General features: G+C 42.1%; 1 protein-coding gene across 2 annotated transcripts in view; it reads left to right on the top strand.

Annotated features, from left to right (window-relative positions):
- Positions 1-15,823, top strand: part of SLC22A7 (solute carrier family 22 member 7) — a 132,303-nt gene that overhangs the window by 85,293 nt on the left and 31,187 nt on the right. For both annotated transcript variants that reach the window (XM_033935776.1, XM_033935775.1), the window contains one exon: positions 12,682-12,790. In XM_033935776.1, the coding sequence (XP_033791667.1) occupies positions 12,682-12,790 (109 nt within the window). The remainder of the gene's footprint in view (positions 1-12,681; positions 12,791-15,823) is intronic.

The following is a 15,823-nucleotide window of genomic DNA, read 5'->3' as shown; positions in this document are numbered from 1 at the left end:
ATCCTCCCCCAAATGGCCATATACAGACACAGACTGTGCAAGTCTGCCCAGTACTGGCCTTAGTTCAAGTTTTAATATTATTTTCTGATTCTAGATCCTCTGTGTTCATCCCACGCTTCTTTGAACTCAGTCACAGTTTTACTCTCCACCACCTCTCTAGGGAGCGCATTCCAGGCATCCACCACCCTCTCCGTAAAGTAGAATTTCCTAACATTGCTCTTGAATCTACCACTCCTCAACCTCAAATTATGTCCTCTGGTTTTACCATTTTCATTCTGTGGAAAAGATTTTGTTCTACATTAATACCCTTCAAGTATTTGAACGTCTGAATCATATCTCCCCTGTCCCTCCTTTTCTCTAGGGTATACATGTTCAGGGCTTCCAGTCTCTCCTCATACATCTTCTGGCACAAGCCTCCTATCATTTTCGTTGCCCTCCTCTGGACCGCTTCAAGTCTTCTTACGTCCTTTGCCAGATACGGTCTCCAAAACTGAACACAATACTCCAAGTAGGGCCTTACCAATGACCTGTACAAGGACATCAACACCTTCTTCCTTCTACTGGCTACGTCTCTCTTTATACAGCCCAGCATCCTTCTGGTAGCAGCCACTGCCTTGTCACACTGTTTTTTCGCCTTTAGATCTTCGGACACTATCACCCCAAGGTCCCTCTCCCCATCCGTGAATATCAGCTTCTCACCTCCCAGCATATACCCTTCAGCAATGTCACTCACAAACATATTGAACAGGATCGGCCCCAGCACCGAACGACTTCCATTAACCACCACTCTCTGGTGTCTGTCCGACAGCCAGTTTCTAACCCAGTTCACACTTTGGGTCCTAACTTCAGCCCTTCAAGTTTGTTCAACAGCCTCCTATGAGGAACCGTATCAAAGGCTTTGCTGAAATCTAAGTAAATTGCATCTAGCATATGTCCTCGATCCAGCTCTCTGGCCACCCAATCAAAAAATTCAATCAGGTTCATTTGGCACGATTTACCTTTTGTAAAGCCATGTTGCCTCGGATCCTGTAACCCATTAGATTCAAGAAAGTACACTATCCTTTCTTTCAGCAACACTTCCATTATTTTTCCAACAACCAAAGTAAGGCTCACCGGCCTGTAGTTTCCCGCTTCATCCCTGTGACCACTTTTGTGAATAGGGACCACATTCGCTCTCCTCCAATCCCCAGGAACAACTCCCGTCTCCAGAGATTTGTTGAACAAGTCTTTAATAGGACTCGCCAGAACCTCTCTGAGCTCCCTTAGTATCCTGGGATGGATCCCGCCTGGTCCCATCATTTTGTCCACCTTCAGTTTTTCAAGTTGCTCATAAACACCCTCCTCCGTGAACAGCGCAGAATCTACTCCATTTTCTCGTGTATCTTTGCCAGACAATCTCGGTCCTTCTCCAGGATTTTCTTCTGTGAACACAGAACAGAAGTATTTGTTTAGCACATTTGCTTTTTCCTCATCACTCTCCACATATCGGTTCTTAGCATCTTTTAGTTTAGCAATTCCATTTTTCATCTTCCTCCTTTCACTAATATATCTGAAAAAAATTTTGTCTCCCTTTTTTTTAAAAAAATCTTTATTCATTTTCATATCTTACAACAAATGTATAATATTCAATCAGAGAATTCTTACAAATCATTTGACATTCTTATATATTATTATCAAAAGCATAAAAAAGAAACCTTCCCTCACCATCCCTTCTATTAGGAATCAACCAATTAAAACATATATCATACATCCCAATCCCACACTAATTATATTCTTATATAATAGAAAGGTGTTTAAAGTGTCTAATCATTAGAATATGTAATCAATGGCCCCCATATCTTTTTAAAAGTATTATAATTTCCTTGCTCTATAGCAAGCACTTTCTCCATTTTATAAATATGACAGACTGAATTCCACCAAAAGGTATAATTAAGTTTAGTATAATCCTTCCAATTTCCAGTAATATGTTGAATGGAAACGGGGGGGGGGGGGGGTTTACAAAAGGTAAATTCAAAAGTTTATTGTTATTTGCTGAAATTTTACTCTTGAATCTCATAGACGTTCCACATAAAATAGTATCATAGGATACGGCAACATGATTTTCTAACAGTGAATTAACTTGGGACCAAATTAACTTCCAAAAGGCATTTATATAGGGACAGAAAAAAAGTAAATGATCTAAAGTCCCAGCATCTAAATTACAATGCCAGCATCTACCCTGTTTCCCCGATGATAAGGCAGGGCCATCAAATAAGACAGTCCCCCCTTTTTAGAAAAAAATGTAAAATAAGGCACCCCCCCGCAAATAAGCCACCCACCGATACCTGCGCTTACCCGAATCGGGTGGTACGGTGGGTGACTCCGTGTGGTCCCTCCGTCTACCATATTTGCCTCCATGGCTGCGTGCCGCGCCTCGTCATGAAGTGAAGAGGAGGAAGTGACAGGACTGCAGCGCGCGCACGTGACTCCGCGCAAGCAAACACAGGCAGCTTCCCTCATCCCTCCCTAACGGAGACTGCAGGAGTTTGTTCACGGCCAGAACATCCAAAAGTGAGACACGCAGACAGGTTTCTTTTGCTGTGAGCAATACCACTTACTGTATATAAAGCCTGTTTAAAATGCATACGGTATATAAACAATGGTTTCACATTGTCAAGTCCCCTCTGATGCTGCACTACAGAATAATCTCTTTACTGTGTTTCCCTGATGGAGAACATTGGGGACATTAAATGGTACAATATATGGTATGATGGATAAAGCTGGCCATACATGGTACGATTTTTCGGCCTACCGATTCTTCAGCCGTCAAATAAGACAGCCCCCCCTTTTTAGAAAAAAATGTAAATAAGGCATCCCCCTGAAAATAAGCCCTAGAGCATATTTTGGACTTCCAAAAAAAATAAGACAGTGTCTTACCATCGGGGAAACAGGGTATTAGACCTAGAGCTATCCAAGTTCTGCAAACATACTGGGGTCCAAAAAGCTCTATGCAACAAAAAGAACCAAGTTTGTCTCATAGATGCTGACCTTGTAGTTCTTATTCTCCAAGACCAAAGTCGTGGCCATTGAGAAGCAGAAATTTGGTGCCCAATCTCAATGCTCCAAATATCCCTAAGACCAGTTTTGTGCTTTTTATTCAAATATTCATACAACAATTTATACCACTGTGCGGCTTTGGTGACCCAAGAAATCCGCCTGAAAGCATAGGAATTCCAAACTATATGGAGTATTAAGATCTTTCCATTCAGGGAATCCCTCCTCTTCTTGGGTTTTTTAATATTTCATGAACGCCAACTCTTTCGCCTTTATTTTCTCCGCCACTAGTTTGGAGAACTATATCGGCTTCCTTTTTCTCTTGTTTTTATTTATTTTCTTCACATAAAGGTCCGTAGCCATTTTTATCGCTTCTTTCAGCTTAGACCACTGTCTTTCCTCTTCCCTTATGTCCTCCCATCCTAACACCTCTTTCTTCAGGTACTCTCCCATTGCATTAAAGTACGTACGTTTGAAATCTAGGACTTTAAGTATCGTGTGTCCGCTCTCCACTTTAGCCGTTATATCAAACCAAACCATTTGATGATCGCTACTTCCCAGGTGAGCACCCACTCGAACATTAGAGATACTCCCTCCATTTGTGAGGACCAGATCCAATATCGCTTTTTCCCTCATGGGTTCCGTTACCATTTGTCTGAGCAGAGACTCTTGAAAGGCATCCACAATCTCCCTAATTCTTTCCGATTCCGCAGACGGAACATTCCAGTCCGCATCCGGCAGGTTGAAATCTCCCAACAGCAGCACCTCCTCCTTCCTTCCAAACTTATGGATATCCACAATCAGATCCTTATCAATTTGCTGCAATTGAGTCGGAGGTCTGTAGACTACACCCACGTAGATAGAAGTTCCATCTCTTTTCAGAGCAATCCATATCGCTTCTTCCTCTCCCCAGGTCCCTTGCATTTTGGTCGCTTGGATATTGATCTTTACATAGAGAGCTACTCCTCCACCTTTTTGACCATCTCTGTCCTTCCTAAAAAGATTATATCCCGGTATGTTTGCATCCCATCCATATGATTCACTGAACCACGTCTCTGTGATAACGACAATATCTAGATCTGCCTCTAACATCGGGGCTTGCAGATCATGAACTTTGTTGCTTAGACTGCGAGCATTTGTGGTCATCGCTTTCCAGCTATTTTTCAGCGGTAATCTCCTTTTTTGTATAGATTTTTGTTTCGTTTCACTTTCCGTTGCAATACTAAGAAATGAGTTGCTGATATTGCTTATGTTGCAGCCTTTACTACTATCACATCTTTTCTTTTGCCGGGGGTGGTCTCTATAATTGTCCTTCATACATACACCACACCACCTTCTAGTTTAAATGCCTAGAAAAATATTGTCTAAATTTCTCTGCAAGGTTTCTTTTTCCTGCTGTAGTAATATGTAGCCCATCAGTGCAATATAGCTTCTTGTCCTTCCATGTATTTCCCCATCCTCCTATGTACCTGAAGCCTTCTTGATGACACCAGGCTTTGAGCCATCTATTAAAGTCCTCTTTGTTTTTCACTCATTGCTCTCCCTTTCCATATCCAGGCAGTATTTCAGAAAAAGCTAAAGTCTTTACAAAAGGTTTCAAACCCTCACCAAGCTCTCAAAAAGCTTTCTGTGCTGCAAGTATGGAGTTGTTGGCCAGGTCATTTGTTCTCAGATGGCTAACAACATCAGTGTTAAAATCCTTAGTTTCTTCCTTAATTATAGTCTGTATTTGCCTGGAATTCCTGGTAGCTGAGGATCCTGGAAGACATTTCACTATTTTGGTCTCCTCGCTCTGTGTTCCAAGGTTAATGGCTCTGATGATGGAATCCCCCAACAGTAATAGTTTTCTGTTTTTGCCTTTTTTTATTTGTGCTTAGGGTGCGCTTGTTCTCTTGAGTTACCTTCATTGGTTCCAGTCCCACTTCCTTTCTTTTTTCTTGAGTATCGCAGTGCACTAGTGGAGCGAAGGAATTCTGTAGAGGTAATATAAGTGAAGGTGAATGTTTCTGTGTTACATGTCGCAGTCTTCCTGAGCCTACTGTGACCCATTTATTCCTGGGCTGTTTTATTCTTTGAGTTGGTATGATTTTGTGGAATGATGGAAGCTGCTTTAATTGTATTCAATTCCTGTTTAAATTTGCAGAGCTCCTCCTTAATACTAGCAAGTTGAAGACAGATGGGGCAAGCCTTAAGCCTCCAAATAGTGTGTCTTGGAATTAAAGCACCACAGTGATTGCATAGAATAAAGGTCATCTTGATTGGTTGTGAAGTGACTTGATTTGAGTAGTCCTGATTATATGGGTCTCTATATATGAACAGTGGTCCCTGGGGTGGATGGGACTATAAGTCTTACCCTTAGTCCTATGAAGAGGAAGAGGAAATAAGATTTAACAGAGGAAAGAGAAGGGTTTATTTTTTGTGTTTTTCTGGTTTTTTAAGTAAGAAACAGGGAGGAGGAGAAGAGAAATTAAGCAGATATAATGCTGAAAAACAGTGAAAAGAGCAGAATATGAAATGCTGAGTAACAACTTTTAGAAGTTCACAGGGCAGCCTTGTTCACAGCACTGTCCCAAAGATAATGCAGTTAACCTTAGTGGTAAATCAGAGCCCCTCCCTTATATGGCTGAAAACTAGGATTTTAAACAGAAATGCAGGCTCAATACCAGATCAGTGGCTACCCCAAAACACAGGATTTTAAACTGAAATGCAGGTGAAAGGTCACTCAGACACAATAATCAGAGACTTGAAGAAAGCAACAGGGTTTATTCAGCATATATGCGACTCCCAAGCACCAAGTTGGCAGCTTCAGAAGTGCCGAAACCAAGAAGTTACAGAGATATTTATTCATTTTTCTGGCTATACAACTGAATTGTAGAAAAAACTTTTCACGTGTTACTTTTCTTAACAATCATTGGTCCTAAGCTCACACTAGCATGTCACTAGCAGGTCACTTATCTAAGCCCTGCAGTCTTTCTGTTACATGTCCAGGAGGGCGGAATACAATATTGTATATGCTGAGATAACCATAAGAAGCTAAAATGCCCTGCTACAACACCTAGTGCAGGCAGGCTAGAACATGAGATAAGTTAGGTCTGCAGCTAAACATAATTCAGCATTTTATTAAAGAGAAAACTTAATTTAAAACTCAGGAAAACCAATCCCAGACTCCTTCACAGGCTCTGTACCAGATCAGTGGCTACCCCAAAACACAGGATTTTAAACAGAAATGCAGGCTGAGTCAGGGGGGCCAGACAGCAGCAGGCAAGGGGGGTGTCAGCGGGGAAGGGGGGCTTTTCCTTCTGCTGCTCTCCCTGCTGGTCAATCAGCTGATCTGATAGGACTCGGGGAGACCTACAGCTCAGTTGATCGGGGCAGGGAGAGCAGCCTAGCGATTATTCTGATCAAGCGCGAGGCACAGTTCCTCCCCCCCTTTACCAGCCATTCTTCGCACAAATAGCATGCATGGTTCTAAAATAAGTTAGGATGAGAGTAACTAGAATTATCAAGGAGGTGTGTAAATAGTGCAAAGATGATATACATTGCTAGAGCAATTAGGATGCATGTAATTATAGTCTACTTAGTTGGAACGGTTAACCTATTTAGGAGGGTGTAAAGATAGCATACTTAGAATGGATAATAGTAATCTTGTGTAAACATAGCAAAAAGTATCAGACCTTTATTCATAAAAAATACTGGTATTCAGATACAACAATCTTATACTAATCTCCTTCAAAGTAGAGAATGACATGGGGACCATTTACCGCGGTAAACCGTGGTTACCGCAGTAAATCCACAGAAATGGAGACATTTGCAACTGGTTTACCATGGGAATGGAGACAAGACCTTTTACCGCCCCGCGGGAACGGGGATAAGATCTTTCACCCCCGCGGGAGCGGTGAAAAGTCTTGCTCCTGTGGTAAAAAAATTGCGCCCATGTCATACTCGGCATCTCCTCCCCAGCTCCACTTACTCCTATTTTACCTTCAGGAGCCAGCCATGCCATGATGAAGACAGAAGGAACCCAGAACCAAAGCCTGAGACCAATGTGATTTGAAGAATAAAATTACCAGACAACAAAAGGTAGAAAAGAATCAATTTATTTTATATTTTGTGATTAGAATATTTCAGATTTCAAGTTTCAAGTTCATTTAAAATTTGATTGATTGCCCAATCATATATTCAGGGCGATGCACAATTCTAAAAACAGTTTATAACAATATACAGGGGAACAAAAAGTTCATATAGCAAATACATGACTTTCAAGACAGACGGGACCAGTAGAGTAATTGGGATAGAAATACAATAATTGGAGGCAAATGAGACAATCAAGAAAAATTACAAAAGGAGGGATTTTTGGTTTTGTTTTGTTGTTTTTACGGTGTCTAACAGTCAAATGCATCTATAAAAAGAAAGCATTTTAACTGACTTAAATCTGTCAATGTTTCCTTCTTCCCTTAAGTAGATTGGCAAGGAATTCCACAATTGGGGGGCCACGACTGAAAAAACGTATTGTCTTCATTTATTAATAGTTTTAAGTGATGGAATGGTTTGCAAATGTTGGTCATTAGACTGAAGTATTCTAGTGGAAGTGTAGGGAATTAGAATCCTGTTGATGAAAGCTGGAGACTTATAGAGCTGAGTCTTAAATGATAACAGACATATTTTGTAAATTATTCTATGCGATACTGGGAGCCAATCAGATTTTTTGAGAAGCGGTGAGACATGGTCAAACATTTTTGCATTCATAATAATTTTAATAGAAGCATTTTGAATTAACTGATCTCTTTTTGAGCAATATCCTTGAATAAGGCATTACAGTAATCGATTTTAGAAATGATCAGTGAATGGTTTAATATGTTTAAGGATTTTGGTTCTAACCATTTGGAAATTGAATGAATTTGTCATAACCTAAAAAAATGTTGATCTAACTATACTGCTGATATGATCGTGGTAGGACAGTCTCTGATCAAATATGACCCCTAGAATTTTGATAGTAGTAACTGCCTGAAGAGGAGCACCTGTAAGAGTAATGGGGTGGTCGAATTTCAGTCCTTCTTTCCACAGAAAAAGCATTACATTTGATTTGGTAATGTTGAGAGCAAGTAATGTTGGTAATGTTGAGAGCCATTGATGTATTTGCTCAAGTTTCTTGGTAATTGATAGAGTTCTGAAGGATTCGCAGTATGTAATGTAATTTATTTCTTATATACCGCTACATCCGTTAGGTTCTAAGCGGTTTACAGAAAATATACATTAAGATTAGAAATAAGAAAGGTAATTGAAAAATCTATTGGATATAAAAGTTGAATGTTGTCTGCGTACGCAAATGCATTAAATCCAATAGATTGGCAAAGAGTCATTAGAGGTGCAAGGAAAATATTAAACAGGAGTGGCAAAAGACTAGACCCTTGAGGAATTCCATAGTTTGAAGAAATTTTCTTTGAAATTGTGTTATTAAATGAAACAGTGGCAGATCGGTTTTCAAAGTAGAAGTGAAACCATGCAAGAACATGGTCAGTGATACAAATAGCTTCTAGGCGTCCGAGCAGGAGGTCATGATCCACAGTGTCAAATGCAGAGGAAAGATCAAGGGAAAATAGAAGCACAGACTTGTGATGATCCAGATGGTAATGTATAACGGTAGACATGCCTATTAGCGAATGTTCTGTGGAGTGATATTGTCTGAAACCTATCTGGTTTGGGTGAAGGATATTTTTTTTTTTCTATAAATTCTGAGATTTGAGTGAATATGACCTTTTCTATTAGCTTTGCTAAAAATGGAATATTGGCAATGGGTCTATAATTTGTTATTTCACTAGGACTAATTTTGTAATTTTTAATAATTGGCCGGATAATTGCTTCTTTCCAAGGAGTAGGCAGAATACCTTGTAAACTTTCCTTGACTAAGGAGTGAATTAAAGGACCGAAAACTGAGAAGAAACACTTAAGAATCAATGGTGGAATTGACTCTACTTGAGATCCTTTAGTGTTAATATTTTGAATGTGGCAGTTCAATCTCTAGGAAGATTGAATCACATGCATCTTGCTGAAAGAGGAATTGAGTCTTCAAGCTGCGTATCCAGAATTTATGATTTGATGTGGGGCAAAGTTTTCCTGATGTTTTCCACTTTCTCTACAAAGCTCTTGAGCTGTAGGTACATTGACATTTGGTTTTGTTTGTTTTTGACACAGACAGTTTATTGATTTCAATATTGTATCCTGCTAGAGCTGGTATTAGACATAATTAGGAACCGCAAAGCCCAGGCTGTGCTTCTTTAGCTTCCAGCTAGTTTAGGGCTCTCTTTCTGACCAGGGGGCAGTTGCCCTAGTAGCTCTCCCCTAACACTATTCCTGCCATGTGTGACTGAAGCATTTTGTTAGCTTGATTTTTCTATGTATCAGCATTCTGTAGTAATTTCACAATAGTGGAGGGGATATTGGTGTAAGGGAGGGGAGACAGGGGTTTTGTTGATCCTTGCTCTGTATTATTTGTGTTTATAAAATGAAAATTGTACAGTATAGTCTCTTTTTATACTTTAATAAAATAAGTTCAGTATAAAATCATAACTATTCAAGGTTTGTGCGGATGGGATCTGACAGTTTGCAGGACGGGGACCGGGACCGAGCTCGCGGGGCAGGGATGGGGACTGAGCTCATGGGAACGGGGACTGAGCTCGCGGGGACAGGACAGAGATGAAGACTGAGCTCACGGGGATGGGGCGGGAACGGTGATAAATTTTTTCCCTGTGTCATTCTCTACTTCAAGGTAGTCGCCTTGGGCTGCCACACACTTCTTCCAGCGGTTCTGTCGAAAGCAGCGCTGGAACGCCTGAGATTGCTTGCAACTGGTCCATCGCATTCTACATGATGTCTTCTCTTGACTGAAATCTGGTCCCTTTCAGGGTTGTACCCATAAACCCAGGACTCATCGCCAATGATCACTATACTGAGGAAGTTGGAATCACTGTTCATAGTCTCCAGCATGTCCTGTGTGATCTCCAAATAGAGTTGCTCCTGCTCGATTGTTAGCAGCTTTAGCACAAACTTCGCTGAAATTCTCCTGAAGCCCAAATCCTCAGACAAAATGGAATGAACGGACCCAACGCTGATGCTCACCTCATCTCCAAGTTCTCTGATCGTGATTTGATGATCCTGCATCACCAGGGGCCTTACTTGGTCAATGACAATCTCATTTCTGGATATTGAGGGCCTACCAGAATGTGCTTCACTCTCCACTGATGTGCGGCCATCTCTGAAGTGGTTGTACCATTTTTTTATCTGTGTGGTGCCCATTGCTTCATCCCTGAAGGCCTATTGAATCTTGCAGATTGTTTCCACTTGGGAATCGCCAAGCTTTACACAAAATTTAATGCAGTAGCATTGTTCAACTTTTTCTGTCATTACGGCGCTCACTTACACTTCCTCACTCATCGGCGGTCTGTCAGCGACTGACAGCTTCTGTAGGTGGGAAAAATTCAAGCATACACATTAGGGTCGCCTACATACGTGCACCAAACCACGCCTCTCTAGCTTTATTTGTTTAAGCAAGAAAAATTAAGGTCTGATACTTTTTGAACAGCCCTCGTATAATAGTGTAATAATCCAAATGCAACCATGGTATCCTAGGAAACCGACAACAGTCACAGTGGAATCCATCTGAATCTGTATTTAAAATCCATGACAGTTGTCTTTGTAAACCGTTCTGAGCTCCCCTGGGAGAATGGAGTGAATGAATTGACTCCCCACTCATTAGTAGCAGTATACGTAGAAAGAGAAAAAGATCATTTAGCAGATGTTGAAAATCATCCATGTGTCTTTCTGCTGCCATCAAGATTTATATTCCTTCACACCCTCTGAGATCACAGGACGAAGGTCTCCTTGAAATTCTTTCCTTTAACTATGTTAGACACGAGAAGTTCAGAGTCTCAAGATTCATGGTGGCAACTTCAGTCTCTGCTTTCCTCCAGAAAGCAATTAAAAAGCTTTGTTTTGTTCCAACCAGTATTTGAATGTTCTTCAGCCTATTTTAGGGTAAGAGTTTTATGATGTTATTTCTATATTATTTATTTATTAAATTTTCTCTCAGGGGAGCTCAGAATGATTTACATGACTTGATTCAGGTATCTGTCCCAGTGAGCTCACAATCTATCTAATGATGGGATTAATAATAATAATAATTTTATTCTTATATACCGCCAAAGCCATGGAAGTTCGAGGCGGTTTACAGCAAGAAGTGCTGGACAATCAGCGAAGAGGTTACAATCAAAGTCAACAATACAATCTTACATAATGAAAGAATTGGAAAGCCATATAGTTCTTAGGGTTATTGGCTGTGTAGATTGTTAGTTTACAAATCGATTGAACAAACTCGTTTTTACCAGTTTTCTAAAGTTGAAGTAGGATGAGGAGAGCGTGATAACGTTACTAAGCCAATCGTTCCATTTGCTTGCCTGGAAGGCAAGAGTTCTGTCCAAGAATCTTTTGTAGTGGCAGGCTTTTATTGAGTGACTTGTTTGATTAAGTGACTTGCCCAGGATGACAAGGAGCAGCAAGGGATTTGAACCCACAACCTTAGGATGCTAAGGCTGTAGCTCTAACCACTGCACCAGGTATCATATGAATACTTTGCCAGAATTTGGCCAGTAACAAAGTGTTGCAGTGACCTATATGATACCTGTATATCAGGACACAGAAACACTAAGCCCTGATGAAGCTTACGGTGAAATGGATGACTCTCTGTCGGGAGTGTTAAGTGTTTCTTTCTTAGAACTTTTTGCAACTGCATCAAATGTTCACAAATTGCAATTTTTTTAAAAACCCACTTTCGAGTGGAGGGAGGTAGAGTGGGACCAGTGATAATATTCATGACCCCAGCAAGACGCAGGGTGGGTTCCCGCCTCCTTTAATGACATATATAGAAACCTAGCCCAGCTAGATATTTCTATGCACAGTTTTTTGTGACTATCATTGGAATTGTGCATTGAGTTTTGCTTCTAAATTATTGTTTGCTGAGTCCTATTATATTAACCAATTACCTTCCTCCATTGTGCATTAGCTATGACCCCTCCAAGGGCCCTCAGTCATCGGATGCTACCGTTGTGCATAGAATATGATCCCTGCAACTCTAGGGGCTGCGAATTGGGCCTCCACAGTAGGGTTACCAGACATCCAGAAAAACACGGACATGTTCTCTTCATAGAGGACTGTCCAGGTACCCAGAGGGATTTCCAAAACCTGGCAGTTTGGGTTTTGGAAGTCCCCTGGCTCGGGGGCCATATCTGGAGACCCTCTGCATGTGAATGGACGTCGACGTGATTATGTCCTACACGCACATGCATCATTGTGTTGAAATCCGTACATGCGCAGAGGCCCTCCAGATCTCGGGGAAGGAGCCAGGAGGTTTGGCTGGGGGCAGAATGGGGCAGGGCAGGGCCAGGTGTCCTCCTTTTTTTTTTTTTTAAAGAGGAAATCTGGCAACCCTACTGCACAGCATCGTAAATCCGGACAACCTGGATGGCTGCGAACTGAACTCACTCTGATTCCCTAACCATAGCAGTTCTTTAGAGAACTTTTCAAGAGACCTCATTATGATGTCTTTTTCAGGCTCAGTCTGTCCGTTTCCTTTAACTAGTCTTTCTCTTCTTCCAGCTGTGGGATCCTTGCGCTCAGTGATAGCCATCATAGGGAAAGGATTATCCGAAGCTGCCTTTACAACCGTAATTCTGTACACTGCAGAGCTCTACCCAACCGTTCTGAGGTAGGAAGAAGCTACAACGAGAGGCTGCCTCAGTCCACACCATCTCATTGGACACATTGGAAGGACTGTGCCAGACGTCCAGGAAAACCCAGACATGTCCTCTTCTTAGAGGACTGTCAGGTGCCCGGAGGGATTTCCAAAACTGGGCAGTTTGTCCAGGTTTTGGAAGTCCCCGAGCTTGGGGTTGCGTCTGAAGAGCATCTGCGCATGCTCGGACATTGACACGATGACATCACACGCATGTGCAGATGTCCTCCAGACATGACCCCGAGCTTGGGGAAGGAGATTCAGGGTTTGTTTGGGGGCAGGGCTGGAGGGCAGAATGGGGTGGAACCAGGTGTTGTCTTTTTGTAAACAGGAAATCTGGTAACACCTATATCTGCTAACATATACTATGTTTCTCTCTCTCTCCAAGAGATGTGTATTAGTTTCAAAGGACATAAGAAATGTTGTTTCATCTTGTTTGAAACTCCAAATCTTTTTTTCCTGTCTTATCAATAGTTCATATCAGTGGCGTAGCTAGGCAACCTATTTACTTGTAGGACCATAAATCTGAGACCAAAGTGGTGGGCCTAGAATTTCATCTCTGCCCTCCACCCCACCCCCCAGCACCCCAAACTAAAAGAAAATACTGAGCTGGCAGGGTTTGCCGAGCCCTGCCAAACAAACTCATACCTTGGGCAGCTGGTGAGAGTGTCCTTCAGCCGCCACAGCCACTGGCCTTTGGCAAGGAAGAGGTCTTCAGCTGACAAGACTTAGGGATCCTGCCAACCCACTTCAGTGGATGGGTCTGAGCCTAAAGTGGGTGGGCCCAGTTGTGGCTCTGCCCCTGGTCCACTAAGCCAGGAGTGGGGGCAGCTACAGTTCTTGAGCTTTTCAAGATTCTCACAACAACTATGCATGAGATTCATTTCCATGTGCTGCTTCCATTGTATGCAAATAAGTCTCGGGCTTGTTTATTGTAACAATCTTGAAACCCCGACTGAGTTGTGGCCCTTGAGAACCATGCTTGCTCCCATGCCTGTGCTCTGCAAAATGAAAGCAGGTATTTGAAAAATCCAAATGAAACGGAGGCTCCTAAGCCAAGCCATAGTTTTTGGCCTGCACACTCTGGGTCTGATACTGTCAGTGGTGGCATAACTAGGGAGGTTGGTGCCCAGCATCACTGTGCTGTGTGCCCCCTGCTCTTCCCCACTGCTTGAGTGCCCCTCCCCGTCCGCGTACCTCTTGGAATGTTCACTCCTTCTGACATCACGTCTTGGTCCCGTGACCAGGAAGTGACATCAGAAAGAAGCCGAGGCCAACCCAAGCAGCAGGTGAAAAATGCTGTTTGTGTCGGTGAACATTTAAAGAGGTACACCGGGGGAGGGGGGGTTGTGTAGAGGAGGAGAGACGCTGGCGCCCCTGTGGTCCCCCACCCCTCCTTACTACACCATTCTCAGAAAGAGGGAGAGCGATTATTTCAGTTTGTTCTAGTGTCAGAGGACAACCATGTTTGGGACCGACAAGTGGTAGGGACCCCAAAAATAGAATACTTCAAAATGACATTCACAACACAGACATAATAGTTTATCCCAGGACAAGCAAGCAGATATTCTCACATGTGGGGGACGTCATCCATGGAGCCCGGTACGGACAGTGCTAAAGTGTACTGTCACTTTAAGTTTTAGAAGCTGTGAGACCACCCAACACCAATTCACAAGGTTGGCAGTTTTTTGTTTTCCGTGGAGCGAAAACAATGTATCTGGACTTCATCTACTCAAGTTTGCCTTCCCACTTCATTTTTCACTATTTTCTTTATCATTTTTATCCTGTTGTCCCCCAGGAGCTCAGAATAGGTTATAGGTTTAACATACATAATTTCAGTACAAGTTTATGGTACAAATTTTTATCCTAACTTCATAACTGAATTTCTTCTATTCACCATTGGGGACCTGTTCGCAATTTCAAAGCCTTTGCCTCTACTGACGGCATTGACAGCTTTTCGAACAACTTTTCACTCGACCCGCAGTGCTTCCTTGTTTTTCCATTCCTGCTGGAACTATTCCCAATCTTCCAGGGCTAAAAATAACCCCAAAACCCAGAAGAAAAGCCAACCAAAAAGCACAATGTTGTCTCTCTTCCTTCAGACATTTATCTTATAAGAAGATATTAGGCCTGGTCTCGGATGCCCAGCAGATTGGACTTTTATGTAGTACCGATTCTCATCGACATCATCACTGACATCATCACAAGCATCATAAGCAATTTCAGCATCGAGTCAATTTAATGTATGCCTCTCATTGACGCCATCATCATCAACACAGGCTGTTATTCTAAAGCAGTGGTTCCCAACCCTGTCCTGGGGGACCACCAAGCCAATCGGGTTTTCAGGCTAGCCCTAATGAATATGCATGAGAGAGATTTCCATATAATGGAAGTGACAGGCATGCAAATCTGCTCCATGCATATTCATTAGGGCTATCCTGAAAACCCGATTGGCTTGGTGGTCCTCCAGGTCAGGGTTGGGAACCACTGTTCTAAAGTATGCCTCTTCTTGAGGTTGCAAACGCTTCGACACCCTGCTGCACCTGTAGTTTCAAGATTTATTAAAAATTTGTTATACCGCTTAATCTAAAATTCAAAGCGGTGTACAATAAAATTCATTGTCAATATATGATGACACAGTCACCGAGGCGCAAAATCTATATATGCCGTGTATCAACAAGGGATCAAAGAGTAAAAAGAACAAAGAACCAGCATGGCTCACTGTAGAGATGAAGGAAGCGATCAGAGACAAGAAAACTTCATTTAAGGAATGGAAAAGGTCAAAATGGATGAAAACTGGAACAAGCACAAACAACAACGCAGGTGCCATAAGGCAGTAAAAGGGGCCAAAAGAGACTACGAGGAGAAAATAGCTAAGGAGGCGAAGAACTTCAAGCCGTTCTTTCGAAATATTAAGGGGAAAAGACCCACGAAGGAAGCGGTGGGACCATGGATGACCATGAAATAAAGGGAGCGCTAAAAGAGGACAAACAATTGCCGACAAAC

The sequence above is a fragment of the Geotrypetes seraphini genome, chromosome 3, assembly GCF_902459505.1.
Source record: "Geotrypetes seraphini chromosome 3, aGeoSer1.1, whole genome shotgun sequence".
Classification (NCBI taxonomy): domain Eukaryota; kingdom Metazoa; phylum Chordata; class Amphibia; order Gymnophiona; family Dermophiidae; genus Geotrypetes; species Geotrypetes seraphini.
The sequence above is the reverse complement of the archived record's forward strand: the minus strand, read 5'-3'. Positions and strand labels throughout refer to the sequence as shown.